Below are 15,941 nucleotides of genomic sequence, written 5' to 3'. Positions count from 1 at the left end.
TATTTTCAAGTAATTCAAAAACACCAAAAAAATACAAAATTTTCAAAAAAACGCAAAATATCAAAATTTTCAAGCAAAACGTCTTTTTAAAGAACTACGTAACCCTGATTTCTCATTTTGAATGAGAATACGTAGGACCAAGGTCAATCCTTGTCGGGCCCAAAAAAATTAAAAAAAATATTTATGTTTCTTCTTTAGCATTTTTTGTCTTATTATTTTTGGGGAAAATTAACATTTTAAAAATCACATCGACTTTGCATTTTTAATTAAAGGTACCGCCCTTGGGCGGGCGCTGTAGGGTGCTAACACCTTCCCTACGCGTAACCGACTCCCGGATCCAAAATCTGATTTTCCGCAGACTTGTCTTATTTTGATGGTTTTCCATAGTTTTCCAGAATAACTATGGTGGCGACTCCAAATCTCCTTTAAACCCGTTTTTCTTTTTCGATTCGCCTTCCCGTCGCGATTCCAGTTGCGACAAAACTCATTTATAACAATTCTATATATACTAAAACTTTTAAATATTAAAATAATTGAGTCTCACTAGTTTTATTCCACCATCACTTCTAAAATACATTTTTTAAGATTTTACAACTAGTGTAAATTATTATACATCTTTTCAAATCTGGTGAGATGTAAAAAGTCATTCATTCCTCAAATATCTACATTTCCTCTCTTACAAATTCGTACATGTGAACGCAACTAATTTCTCAATCTGTCTTTTAAAACTCGTGCTCTACAAATATACAAATATAAGATTATAAAATTATAAAATTAGATGATTATAAAACTATAAAATTATTAAATTATAAATGTGTAAAAAAAATAATATTTGAATTCGTTATAATGTGCTATTGTACATGTTTTATATAACATAATTAAACAATACAAATCTTTTTGTAATAATGTTTTATATAACATAATTAAATAATACAAATCTTGTGGTAATTACGTATTCAAAACATATATAAATAGAAGGCATTGTATAATACAATTAATTTAATCATTATATATAGATTTAAATATTTAAGATATAAATAAAAGACGGGCAATAATACAATAAACTTAATAATATTTATACTTTTAGGTAATTAAAATATATGTTTTAGAATTTGTTATTGTTAATACTAAAACTATAGATCTAATAATTAATGTTTTCTAAATAATAATATTATAGTGTCTTACTATATACATTTTAGATATTGTATTAAATCAAATAACAACCTATTATATTTTTTAATAATTTTTTTTTTTAAATTGGATATAAATAATATTATAATTAATATTAATAGGTATTGTGCTGAGGGAATAACAACGTATTATATTTTTTCAATGGATTATTTTAAAATTGAATACAAATAATATTATAATTATTATTAATAAGTATTGTGCTGATGGAATAACAACATATTATATTTTTTAATGAATTATCTTAAAATTGGTTACAAATAATATTACTAATACCAATACTAACATAATAATATAATACACTACAAGAGAAATAATTAATTAGGGTTATTTTTGGTATTTTTGGTGGTTTTAACCTCCATTAAAAACATTACTCCCTATTTGAAGACCAAGAATGATATATATTTTTCTATTCTAAAGCAGTGTATATAATGTATTCCCCATCTCCACAAACAACAACAAACCTCCCATTTGGACTGTGCCTATGACTCTAAATATAAAAGTGAACCAAGGACCAAACACCAATCAACATGCATGAAAAATTAAATTAGTGGTGATAATTAAACCTTAAAAGCAGACTATTACTTTGAAACTCACTTCTTTGAAAGGCTTTGAAAGGGATTGAATACAAGAAAAGAATAGTTTGTGATACCAACTAGTTCTCGTCATTAACGTCTGAATTTGAATGCCTAACATTACACAATAAAACCTATATTTATTTAAATAAATACTCATATATACACATATTACATAAATAGATGATGGGCAAAAAAACTAAGGAGATGATGACCAATTCAATCCTATAAAACAATGGCAAGCTTTATGCATACAAATACAATACAAAGGAAAAAAAATCAATCAGAATTAAAAAAAATGTTAGAAAAAAGGCATGAATCACCATAATAAAAAGTCAGAACTAGAATTTATATACCAAAACGTCAGAATTACTAAATAATGTAATACGCTAGCTTTTTGTATCATTTAAGAGTTGCTTAGTGGTGTGAGCATAATCAATAGACAAGAATGAAAAAAAATGAGACTTAATATCAAAGAAAAGGATGCTCACTAACTTATGGATAAAGATCACAGGTGCCCAACTCCTTAACAACCAACAATAACCTTTCTCCACCAGCACTCTAAAATACATAGTACTTGTGTCACTAAATTAAGTGTTAATTATTTTAAATACCATTAAACATCATTTGGTTATTATTCTTGATACTAACTTACAACCTTAACACGTTGTTACGACTGAATGGTTTCCTTTTATTTTAAAAAAAAAAAATGATGTGCCTGGAGTAACTCGTAATTATGATATAAGCAATTAAATTTTTATGTTTTGTACCACAATTTGTTGTGTCCTAGTATCTTAACAACAATTTGTTTGCATTTAACAAAAATGAAAAAAAGAAAGGATAACACAAAATAATAAGATTAAAAATTCATGTCCGGTTATTTTCGTAATTCTGCCTCGATTTTAGAACCGAGACATATTGGGGTGACGCCAATAGAGGAAACTTTGTGGCCTCGGTTATCACCCGAGGCCATAGAGTCATTTTCTGCCTCAGTTGCAGTGGGACCCGAGGCCATAGAGTCGTTTTCTTTTTGTGCCTGGAACGACAATTCGTCACGGCGATGCTAGGTTCTGGTCTGGTTTTCTTTGCAGATCTGTCATGGTGCCTGTAGCACGAGGAGGTGTTGTTCTTTCGTCTCCATGGAAGTGTCTCCATCTGCGTCGAGCTGCAACTCCGACAGCTGCGTGGTTGCCAGCATCGCAATGGTGGGGTTTTGCGGTGCGTTCGTTGCAACGGTGGTGACCGGTGGTGCTGCTGCTTGCCACTGGTAATGGGAGGCGTGCGGCTCCTTTCTTCTTCCTTAGCAAAGGCATCACAACAGTAGCAATGGTGATCTCTCTTCCTGCAGCGGTGGCTCACGCAGAGTTCGCATTTTGCGATTTTGTTTGTGCCTCCGACGAGGGTAATGTGCTGGTTGCGACCGTTTCTCGAGAGTTTGTTGCAACACGCTAGTGGTGGTTCTCGTTTTTGCACGATGGAGGCGTCCTCGTCTTTGTTTTCGCGCAGCAACTTGCAAAGAGAGAGAGAGGAGAAGCGCAGCAGCTTGCAGAGAGAGAGAGAGAGAGAAAGAGAGAAGAAATGCGCAGCGCGGAGAAGGAGAAGAGGGGCTCGCGAGTTTTGTGCCCTAATTAAACTATATGGCCTCGGTTCAATTAATAACCGAGGCATATAGCCCTATTTGGCCCCGGTTCAGTGCCACCCGAGGCCAAAGATGTTACGGCTACTGCATTTTTGAAATAACCAACCACGTTTTTGGCTTCGGGTCTGTGCAACCGAAGCATATGAGCCACTTGTGGCACCGGTTTTTCTTGAACCGCAGCATATAACCCTTTTTTGCTTCGGGTTTTAGTTGAACTGAGACATAAAAGTTGTCTGAAATTGCAAAAATGCCACCGCGCCATTATATGCTTCAGTTCCTGGCCAACTGAGACATATAAGACGAGGTAAAAAGCAAAATCTGCACTAGTGTAAGGTTATTCATAAAATATGAATTAATTACCTCAGAGTCGGTTTGGCCAAAGAAGGCTTGTTTCTCTAGTAAATAATCCACCCGCAAAAGAGAAAACTCAAGTCTTGAATTTTAGATAGCAATTATCTTTATACTTCATAGACATTACTCACTTTGATTTTGGAAGCTTCACTCAAGACCATTGTACATACACGGTTATGATATGGAGTATGAAATTGTTAAGTAGAAAACAATCCAAAAGCTATGAGTTTACCTGAGATAGAAACTCCTCAGGTGAACCATATCTAAGAACCTATCAAATAAAAATATAGACCATGGATGCCTTAAAATGATGTGCTAACAATCAAATGATGAACTTTAAACTTCTACATAGTTTTTTAGACCTTTCAAGATCAATGAAAATATTAATTCTTGATCAGCAATGGCCTTATAGAAAACTTGTTGATGATGGACAAGTGGCTTAACAAGATAACATTGATATGGAGAATATTAGTTCTAATCTAGAGCACTATACACCGAGAGTATGGGAAAATGACAACGAAGATGAAAAACACTGTGTATCTGACCATCTAAACGAAATTTCTTCTATTTCATCTCTAGTGATCAAAAGCAAATTATCCATGGGTTCAGAGTCAAAGAAGAATGCTAACAAATCAAGTCTTAAAGTTGGTAGTAATTTTAATGATTTTGGTCAAGATGTTAACAAACATAGTGGTTTAGCAAATGGGACCAAGCCAAGAAAGCTTGTCAATGGTTTGCGAAAGAGAAGTGAAGTTATAAGTGATAGAGATAGAAATGGTTGATCATCTATTGGATTTTTAAGGAGGAAAATTGTACTAGTTGTGGTGACTTTTCTAGGTCCAGAGAAACAATGAAAGCTGGGAAGAAAAGGAAAAATGGATTTGATGTTAAATTGGATTCTCCAAATACTCTCATTTAAAAAGTCAAAATTGAAGAAGTCTACACCAAATTTTAAAATAGAAAACAGCTTATCATCAAGGGGTAAAATTAGTGGTGCATTTTCTGATGATTTTGTCCATGAGCTGTTATCAACAACTAGACATCATTTTCAGGTTCAAAAGGTTATGCCTAATTCAACATTATTACTTCTTAAATATCTTATAAAGAGTCCTACTATCAAGTCATGTTTAAAAGTTATAGATGAAAGTGATTCGATCACATGACCATCAATTACACCTAGAGAATCTTTCTCAAGTTTTAAGTACATTTTGTACTTGGAATAGACATTGAAAGAATTGTACTTAATTATTATATTTTATTTGTTTCAGAGCTTTTAATATGGTTTATGTTAACTGAGTGTATCAAATTAATAATATTTACCATTTATAACTTATATCTTTATATTAACTTTTGTTTTCAATGGATAGTTATTTCCTAATCTCCTTTTTAAAAGTAATATAGCTTTCAATAGTTTATTTGACAAACTTAATCTTCAGTTTCTTTCTAATAGCTATAGATTACATATTGGACTAGAAACTTTCAAGCGATACCTATGTCTAACTATAACATGATCAAGTCAATGACCAAAATTTGTAATGTTAAATGCAATGTCGAAATGGATTTTGTTAGGTTAAAAAAACTTTCTAGTCTAGTTTCTAAGAAGAAGAAAACGCAGAATTGGCTTGACTACTATGAACTTAAATATTCTAGTATAGTTTCTATGTTTATTTTACTATGTTGTTAACTAAAAAGAAATTTTATTCCACTCTTGACTGTGAAAGAAAATTAAAGTGGTCTGAGCTAATTATCTATAACAATAGAAGATGTGTTTTTCATAAGTGACACAATTTTCCTCATCTTTGAAATTCAATTCTTTTCAACTCCACTCTTCTCCTTCCCATTCTCTCTCTTTCACTCTAATATCCTGTCAATATTTTCATGGCTCACTCACACGAAATAATTATATTCACACAACAAGTTCAATTGTTGCAATAATTTTAGGTTAGGTCAAGTAGAAAACATGTGAAGTAACTACGCACACGAGAAACAACACACAACTTTGAAGCAACACAAACTGCTGGACCTGAAGGCAACACACAAACCATAGTTGTTCAACCTGCAATCACACAAGTAGAACGAATTTGATGAAGGGGGAAGTGAGAAATTAATATGAAAGTGAAAAAAAAAATCGAAAGTTATTACCAATTAAAAATTGTGATTGAGCATATTGGAGAAGACAAAAGTAGAGAAATCAAAAGCTATGATTGAGAGGACCACATTTACTGAAATCGAGAGATGAAAGAGATGAAGAGAAGAAACATTTTGTTAGGTCATGCGAAATAATACAATGTACCAAAAACTGAGGAAAGATGACCCTGTAAAAATAAAAGGAAAATGCGATTTCTTGCAGTTCATTTAAAAAACCTCCGACACTTACTAAGGGTTTCAGAAACCTCTGTTATCCATATAAATTACTTGAGATTATTCTAACCTCTCTTAATAAACCCCAACTAAAATTCATACTTTTTGTAGTGATAATAATAATAATAATTCATAATAATAATAATAGTAGTGAAATAGTGTAAACATATTAATAAAAATAATAATGATGTAAAACAATATAAATAATAATAGTAGAATAATATTATAATAATTATTAAAACAATATAAATAATAATAATAGTAGAATAATAGTAGTAATATATTTTTACTTACATGTAACAAAACAATACTATTATATGATTAAAAGTTATAACTAAATTTAAGTTATATATTATATTAAAATGAAATAAGTATCTATGAATTGTTGTTAAATAAAATGTAGGTATATTATGCATTATAAATCTTGTACACAACTACAATATAAGATTGATGTTTAAATTTGTTAGCTAAAATATAAATATAAAAACTTAAACCAATATTTAAAATGAAATGACAATACCATATTATTATTCATTGTTGGTTAATTGAATAATAATAATATTATTATATTTAAATATATAATTTTATATATAATCATATTTAAGTGTTATTATAACATTTCATTTAATAATATAAATTATTAAATAAAACATCTCATATCGATAATCATAAAACATTTAGAGACTAATATAAAATGCAATATATTACAGTAATTCCATAAAAAATAAACTAAAAATATTATATTTATAAGTCTCTAAACGAAATAGAAAATTTGTAAAAGATAAATATATATATATATATATATATATATATATATATATATATATATATATATATATATAAAAGAAACATATCTCACAACGTATATACAACAAATATATACAGAATAGATACTATCTAGACAGCCCTTTAATTTCTTAGTCATTGAAAAATAAAATGAGTAAAAAAATAAAATGATTATTTTTTAGTCTGTGAAAAATCATAGTAAAAAATTAGTATTAAAACTAATAGAATGAGTAAAAATTGATTAGACATTGGCCGTAGTAGCATTTATTATTTTCGACTTTTCGTGTCTCAAGGGTAAAAGAAAAGTACAGCTGGCAAGATGAAAGGACATAAATACATGTCACACGTCAATTTCCCAGCTACCAACTCGCTCCTTTTTTTTAGACATTTTTCAATTTGCCTTTTTTTTTCAATGGATTGTTGTTTGGTTCAAGAAATGAGAGGATTCGAAGAAAGACAGAAATAGAATTTCTTCTCCATCTTCCTTCTTGATAAACTAAGGTGAGTGAGAACTTCTGAATTTCCATGCATGTTAGTCTCTTTGCATTCCATCATCACCCACTTGTGTTAACTCTATGATGTTGTGTCGCATATATTCAACCTAGAATAAGAAACCATGTTGGTGACTGAATCTTGGTTCTTTTGTTAGTTTTCTAAAGGTTGTTTCTTTTGGATGATGCTATGTTAACGCATGAAATTGTTTTTAGCACTTAGGTAGCTCTTGCAAAGATGGAGGGTTCATCACTTCTCACAGGAAAGCAAAAGCTTTCATCATCTCTCACAGGAAAGCAAAAGCTTCTGAAGAGACAGAAGATGGTAAATGATGAAGGCACAATGAGCAAGCTTCCTGAAGCACTCATAAGTCGCATACTTTCATTCCTTCCAACTAAAGATGCAGTTCGTACAAGTGTGTTATCCAAGAAATGGCTATTTCGCTGGACATTCATCACCAGGTTGGACTTAGACGACACTGTGTTCTACTCTCCCAAGAAGAAAACCGGTGGAAAAATGTCCTTTCTCAACTTTGTATATAGGGCACTTCTTCTTACCCAAACTTCAACTTTCCAAAGTTTCTCACTCCTTCTTGCCAACAAGTATGACATGTCTCTTCTCAACACTTGGATCTCCAACATCTTGATCAGGAGTGTAAGAAATCTTCGTGTTGAAACACATTCTACCATGTCCTTTTCGGCTCTTGCATCTCATTCCCTTTTCGACTCCAACATACTGGAAGAAGTGGTGCTTAAGATGGATTCTTGTGCCATCAGAGTTCCTAAAACGCATGCTGAATTTGAAAACCTAAAACTACTGAAGTTGTCTGGAATCTCGTTCACTCTTCACTCTAGTTCAAAAGTCCTTACTCTTAGTTTCCCACTTCTCAAAGTGTTTGAAACCGTGAATTGCAGTTGGTTAAATGCAAATCGTCTACATCTAATAGTGCCTCTACTTGAAAGGGTTATCATAGCGCAAGACGCTGTGTCCATGTCCAATGAGACGTCTCGGTGTGCAATTTATTTTTCTGGTTTCTGTCCGAAACAGTTCAGTTATTGTGGATTTGCTAATATATCATATTACTTTAAGCTCTTCGAGTCATCTTCGGCACACAATGCTTCTGTTAATGTAGTTGTGAACCAGTGTTCGACAAACAGAGATCCCGAAATAGAGAATCGCGCATTTTTGCTTCTCAACGAATTCAGACAAATGAAATGTCTCAAATTTGAGGGTTGTGAGGTAAGTAGCATCATTCACTAAACCTTTGTTGTCGCACTGAATATGGTAATGCCAAAGCAAAACCTATGATACTTTTCAGTAATATCTATCATAATACCTTTGTGAAATATAGGTACTTGCGCAATCAAAATTGGCTAAGCTACAATCATTTGAAATGTTGAGCCATTTGGAGCTTGGCGTGGTTAGTGGTGAGGTTTTGTTGGGCTTACTCCTTAAGTCGCCGATTCTCAAGACTCTACTTTTCAAGGTTGGTAATTCCTGCAAACACATTTAGCATTTGCTAAAATTGTCTTAAAGATTTTATTTTTATTTGGATTTCGTTTCAATTTATGATCATAGGGAGTATCTATATTCGACACAGAAGTTCTGAACTCTGTTGCTGTGCCCGATTGTCTGACATCTACACTTCAGGTTGTGAAATTTCATAAACTGCATGGATGCGAACATGAGCTATGTTTAGCTAAATTTTTTATGGAAAATGGTTTGGCGCTGGAAAGGATTAGTTTTTACCTCGTTAGCCATAGGTTGGGAAAATCGAAGATTATGGAGGAATTTAAAGAGAAACTGTTCTCATTTAAGAAAGGTTTCTCTTTTGCTATCATCGAATTTTCATATGATGATTAATTACCGGAGCAAATAGAATGACATAGTTGTAGCATGTTTTGTAGTTTTGTGGTATGCTATGTCATACTAAAATGTACTTATTTAATAGAAATGGTTGAATCTGAATTTTGGTACTAAATACGTTGTATTCAACTATTAATGAATATATTATATCAGCTTTGCTTCTTTTTATGAACTTACCTTATATGATAATTTTTGGGCAGTGGTATCATTACCTTGTAATTGCATCACCATATAGTGAACATTCTCCATACCAATTAAATAAGGCATGGGTACATGATTATTGAAAACTCTTCATTTGATCTTACAATTCTTGAAGGAATGAGCATCAACATCAACATATACATTCAACCAAATATGGACATAAACGTTAATACGAATATTAAAACATCAACATGAACATCATTCAGCACACCATTTATCAAGACATGGTTAGTTTTCCTTACCTCATCTGGGCTTATTAGTCTAAGTTGGGGTTCTACGAGGGTGAGGAGGTCAACTTCTCTTCCTAAGGTCGCTCGAGACAGCATAGGCCTTAGGATCCCGAAAGGAAAAGGCTCATACTTGACATCTTGTAACTTAACCTAATATGGCTCAGTTTCTATCTTTGTTCCGCTTCTTTGTCACAAATAGAAGCCAGCACAATACCACAGTGCAGCCTGCACTTACTCCACTCACATGAGGTGCTAGCACTAGCATGACCAATAAATTTGTTCGTGTGGATATTTGTCCTCTTTTGATGAGAATTTTCGTATTCATTAGGAATAGATACGGAGAATATTCGATTTTTTTAAGTGGGGATGAAGATAAAAATGCATATATGTTTTGTTTCTGTCTTCATCTCCATACCTATTATAATACATGTTTTTGTTATATTATTATTTTTTATTAAATTATTAAAATATATGTATAAATTACACTTTTTTTTATTTCTTTTAATTGTTTTTGCTTGTGATAAAATTCATTGGCAGCTTATTAGATATTTTCCTTTTTATCACTTTATACAATTATTTTTAAATGATGTTTGTCAATTGAATATTTTTTATGTTTTCATATTTGAATATTTTAACTCTTCCTTAATATTTTTATTTATTATATATTTTCTTTTTATATAAGAATATTTAACTTAATATTTTTTTTTTCACATTTTAATGATATATGTAAATTAAGGGTTCAGTAGCATAAATCTTTCATTTACTAGTTTATATAAAAAATTTATGTTTTTTATTCTATTGTTATTAATTTTTTATTTGAAACTATTTTTTGTTTTGCTAAATTTTTTTCGTTATCTTTCAACCATCGACTAGGTCAATATTTGAAAAATTTTCTTAAATCTTTAAAGTATTTTTCATTTTATCATACTTTTAATTAAACATTTGTTTTTCATTATGCGATTTTATTCAATAGTATCTCAAATTGATTCTAATATACATTTGATCTTTTTTTTTAATATTTTTATTTGTTGTTTATTTTTAATACGTAAAATACTATTTTGATATTTTTTATATAATTATTTTATTTTCTAACTCATTATCATACGTGTAATTTTACTAATATAACTGTACAAATAAATTTTATTTACTATAAAGTAATAATTTAATGTAATTGTCATGAATCTTTTTTATTACCATCTAACATATATTAAAGTTCAAAAGATGAAAGATTTATGTTAAAATTCTATTATTATTAGTTTAATCTTTGATTTTTTTTCTTGAGATTTTTATCAAGTGATATATTATAATGTCTATTAGTATATAAAAAAAAGTTTTCATTAGAATTTAAAAAGTTTAAGCAAACATACATTTAAAATATTTTTTAATTTGAATATTTGTTTTCTTTTTATAATTTAAAATAATATTTTTAAATTTTATCAACTAGGTTTCATTAACGTTTGCAAATTTAATGAATGTTTTGACTTTCATTAAATTTTATTTGGTATTTTAATTTGAAATATATACAATTAGTTTTTTTTCCTAAATATTTGAAATTAAGGAAATAATCCTCTTTTTAATATTTAATAATATTATATTTTCTTTATCATAATTTTATATTATTTTATAAAAATTAATTAATTGATATTAAAACAGTAAGAAAATATATATGAGTACAGGTATATTATATAGTCGTTACCATTACAAAAGAAAAAATTTTTCTGGCCATTTTTTATTAGCGGTTACACTAAATTGATACAAATATTTTCATTTCTAACATTTTTTTTAACCGGTACAAATTTTTGGCTATATTAATTTAATTGTTTCTCAATGAATAAATCAAGTTTGGTGAATATAGATCTTTGAGTAGAGTTTTGTACATTCGTATTCCTTTTGTTTTAATTATAAAATTTCGAGGCGTAGAACTAAGAAATTCACGAAAGCACGATAATCAATACCGAAATCCCAGATTGAGGTAATCACTTCAATTCACGAAGTTCAGGGTTTACATTCACATTTTGATTTTTAGTTTCCTTTTTTCTTCATCTTTTTAGTTCAAGTGAATTTGGTTATGGTAGTGGAGCGAAAAATTGGAGCGATTAGTGATTAGGGCAGTTGACGAAGTAAAGATCATGCTTTAGCAATGAGGAGCTCCGAAAGCCCGTGTTAAAACCCTGCCTAATCTCTTTATCGTGAATGACGAATGCAACAAGAATCTAGAAGTGAAATGGAGAGAGAATGAGATTGTAACGATGAAATGGATGTCCATGCTTCTTTGTTTCAAAGGTTACATTATTTGACATTTTACTAGTTATACCCTATACATATTCTAAAAATGTTATCATATTCTCTCCTTTTAACCTTGCTTGTCTTCTTATACTTATGCCTAATTTAAATTGAAATGATGTGAAAGGCTATCTGTTTACTTGTCAAAACCAAAAAAAGTTATGGTTGTCAAAAGAGCTATGGAATTCTTGCGGCTTCAATTAGCGTAATTCCTTGGTTGGAACTATGGAAAAGCGAGGGATCTCTAGAGGCCAATGGAAGCATGTAAATGTTGGATTGGAAATGGTTATTAATTTCATGTAATGTGTCTAATTGAACTTACCTAAGCCTTTGGAGTGTTATTTTTCCAGCATTGGTCTATTGTTACAAATTCATAATGGATTGAACAATATGAGATTGTTATTCTTTATGATTTTGTTTCAGGTTGTAGGTTCACTTCAAAGTTGTATATATTGTCAGTGGCTTCATTTTCAGCTCCTCTTTTTTGTAAGTACACAAACTCTTATTTGGAAATAACATCCTGCAGGTGCAATAACATAAAATGGCAGAAATGGCAAAATAGAAAAGCAAAAAAGGAAAACAGAATCCCAAGAAGAAAGGGAATAACAACACCACTCATTGCCTGCCTTTCACACGCTCAGATTCACTATTTAATTCACTGTCGGGCACACACAAAATCAACTTGCTTGGAATTAGTTATTTTCATCCTGGTGCTATGACTCATTCCTCCTAATGCTGCCACATTTTCACCTGATTGAGGCTCATTTTGTTCTCCTTTGTGCCTCTTGTTGCCATATTTGTTAGATTACCTTCCCCTTTAAAATAAACCTTGTCCTCAAGGTTGAAATTAGGAAAAGCCAACTGAATAGCTGCAATATCCTTCCATGTAGATTGCTGCTTATCTAAGCCTTCCCACTTAATGAGAGTTTGTGGCACTTGATTTTTATTTCTTATAAGAACTATGGACTATAAGACAACCTCAAGTTGTAAAATTGGTGGAAGTTCAGAGCGTGTAATAGGTAGTAGTACATAAGGTTGCAAATGCTCCCCTTTACACAACTTCAATTGGGAACAATGAAAGATCGGATGAATTCGAGCAGATGGAGGCAAAAGAAGCTTATAAGCTACGACCTCAATTTTCTGAATCATAGGAAATGGTCCACAGTACCTAAGAACCAGTTTCTGATTCTTTCTAAGAGACACTAAATACTGTCTGTAAGGTTGTAGTTTTACCAACACCATATCGCTAGTTGCTAGCTGGAAGGGAGTGCGTCTTGCATCGACATATTTCTTCATGTGTTGTTGTGCTCTATGCAAATTCATCTTTAACTTATGAAGGATATCATCTTTCTACAAGAGTTGTTCATGTATATTAGGAGGATCTTCAAGATTGAGTGAATATTTGATTAATATTGGTTGGTCTCGACCATAAACGACCTTAAGGGAGTTATTCCAGTGTTGTGATGAAAGGAGGAATTGTAACAAAATTCTGCCCAAGGAAACAACTTATACCAATCCTTAGGATTCTCAAAAGTAAAACATCTTAAATACATTTCCACACATTTTGCTCAAAGCCTCAAATTGGTCGTCTGTTTGAGGGTGGTACATTGTGCTTAATTTCAAGGTTGTTCCACTCAATTATCTAGTAAACACCTTATCCCGATCCAAAACATTTGTCTTCGAAACCCATACAACCTCACAATAGTCTTCATGAATAACTCAGCAACATGTTTGGCATTAAAGTCAGATTTCAAGCTAGCCAAATGAGCATATTTATAAAGTCTATCAATGACAACCATAATGACAATATACCCATTGGAAGGGGAAGTCCTATGATGAAGTCCATGTCCACATCGTCCCAAATTTTGTGAGGGATGGGCAAGGGTTCTAATAAGCCATAAGGTAATGTTGTGTTATGCTTGGCTTGCTGGCAGATGAGACATTGTTGGACAAAGTCTTTAATGTCTTTATGCATAACCGATTGATAAAATTGAGATGCAATCCTCTATAAGGTTCTTGTGAAGCCTGAGTGACCACCCAATAATGTGCTATGGAACTTATACATTTTTTTCACTAATTGATGCCCTTTGGGTAAAACCAAACGACCCTTCTAGTATAATAATTGATTAGACATTGAATAATGTGGGTTGTGAGGTCTATTTTGCAAACAAAGTTGCATAACAGTGTTCAGTTGTGGGTCTACTGTCAAAGCTTCTTTCAAATCTAAAATCAATTGCCATTTAGGGTGAGATATAAATGTCATAAATGATCTTGAAAGAGAGTTAGCGACTATATTTTCTTTGCCTGACTTGTACTCAATTGTGAAATCGTAACCAATCAGTTTATGTATCCATTTTTATTTTTCCGGAGTGTGAACAGCTTGATCAGTAAGTGATCTTAGGCTCTTTTGGTCGATCTTAATGATAAACTTGTGACCAATCAAATAGTGTCGAAATTTAGCTATGGCTTTGGTAATAACAAAAAATTCCCTTGCATATGCAGACTGATTTTGCATTCATGCACTCAACTTTTTTGAAAAATACATAATAGGGTGGTTTATTTGGCTCAAGACAACACCAACACCAATCCCCGAAGCATTAGTTTCTAGGGTGAATGGTTGTGAAAATTTGGTAATGCTAAAATTGGAGCTTGTGTAATGGCATGTTTGAGCTTACTGAAAGCTTTATCGACTTTAACTCCCCATATAAAGTTATTGTTCTTAAGGAGCTCAGTCACGGGTGTAGCTATCATGACATAAGATTTGATAAACTTCCTGTAATATCCAGTTAGTCCAAGGAAACCTCTCAATTGTTTTATAGTAATTGAAATTGGCCATTGTAACACCGCTTGTACCTTATCGCTATCCATTGATACTCCCTGCCCGGAAAAAATATGTCCGAGATAATCCACTTGCTATAATCCAAATAAACATTTGGATAATTTGGCATATGATTAATGTTACTGCAACAATTGAAGAACAAGCTCCAAAAGTGATAGGTGTTTTGTCCAAGTATGATTGTAGACCAATATGTCATCAAAGAAGACCAAAACAAGTTTTCTAAGGTAATCTTTAAAAACATTATTCATGAGGCTTTGGAAGGTGGCAAGGGCATTAGAAAGCCCAAATGGCATTACCAACCATTCATAATGACCTTGGTGAGTGCAAAAAGCCGTTTTGTGTCTATCCCCCTCGACAACCAGGATTTGATGATAGCTAGATCTCAAGTCAAGTTTGGAAAAATAGTTAGAGCTATATAACTCATCAATGAGTTCATCCACAGTGGGAATTGGAAAGATGTCCTTGATATTGATGGCATTCAAGGCTCTATAATCGGTACAAAATCTCCATGTTCCATCTTTTTTCTTAACCAAGATAATGGGTGAAGAAAATGTGAGGCTGTAAAAAGTTATCGGAGCTACCACTATCAAGTAAGATTTATACTATCATGCCATTAATTGTACCACAAAACCTCATAGCTATGAGACCCGAGGAACCCTTAAGTGCATTGTAAGAGAGATGATGGTCCAATAGCAAAGTTCCCGATGCTTCTTCATTCACAATAGGAGAATCTGGTGACCACTGATTAGTATCATAATCCATTTGTAAGAGTAAATATGTCATGTTACGACACCTATGAGAAGACGTGAACTTCTCATCACAAGTGTAACAAAGACCTTTCTCTCTATGAATATGCATCTCAGTTGGTGATATTTTTTTTTTTACAATTCCAAGTTTTGGGCCATTAGAATTAGACTTGGTAGGAATAAGAAGTAAGGGAGGTAGGCTTGTAGATTTAATTGACTGTGAAAAGGTTAGGTTTGTGTTTGAGCTTGTGTTTGGGGTACAATTTGGGTATGAATTCTGAAAGGGTTTGTGTTTGGGTAAGTATTTCTCTTCAAATAACTTGGCCAAAGAAACACAACGGAGTAAGGTGGTCGGAGATTGGGCTATGCCGTCACGTTGAATGT

The 15,941-nt window shown here is 31.8% G+C and overlaps 1 protein-coding gene across 1 annotated transcript; it reads left to right on the top strand.

The window, feature by feature from the left end:
- Positions 1–7,530: 7,530 nt before the first annotated feature.
- LOC114184619 (F-box/FBD/LRR-repeat protein At3g14710-like) lies at positions 7,531–9,344 on the top strand. Its single transcript, XM_028071937.2, has 3 exons — positions 7,531–8,631; positions 8,744–8,878; positions 8,971–9,344. The coding sequence occupies exons 1-3, from the start codon at positions 7,630–7,632 to the stop codon at positions 9,253–9,255; spliced, it is 1,422 nt and encodes a 473-aa protein (XP_027927738.2). The 5' UTR covers positions 7,531–7,629; the 3' UTR covers positions 9,256–9,344.
- Positions 9,345–15,941: the final 6,597 nt, after the last annotated feature.

The sequence above is a fragment of the Vigna unguiculata genome, chromosome 5, assembly GCF_037176805.1.
Source record: "Vigna unguiculata cultivar grain cowpea cultivar isolate G323 ecotype 2 chromosome 5, ASM3717680v1, whole genome shotgun sequence".
Taxonomy (NCBI): domain Eukaryota; kingdom Viridiplantae; phylum Streptophyta; class Magnoliopsida; order Fabales; family Fabaceae; genus Vigna; species Vigna unguiculata.
The sequence above is the reverse complement of the archived record's forward strand: the minus strand, read 5'-3'. Positions and strand labels throughout refer to the sequence as shown.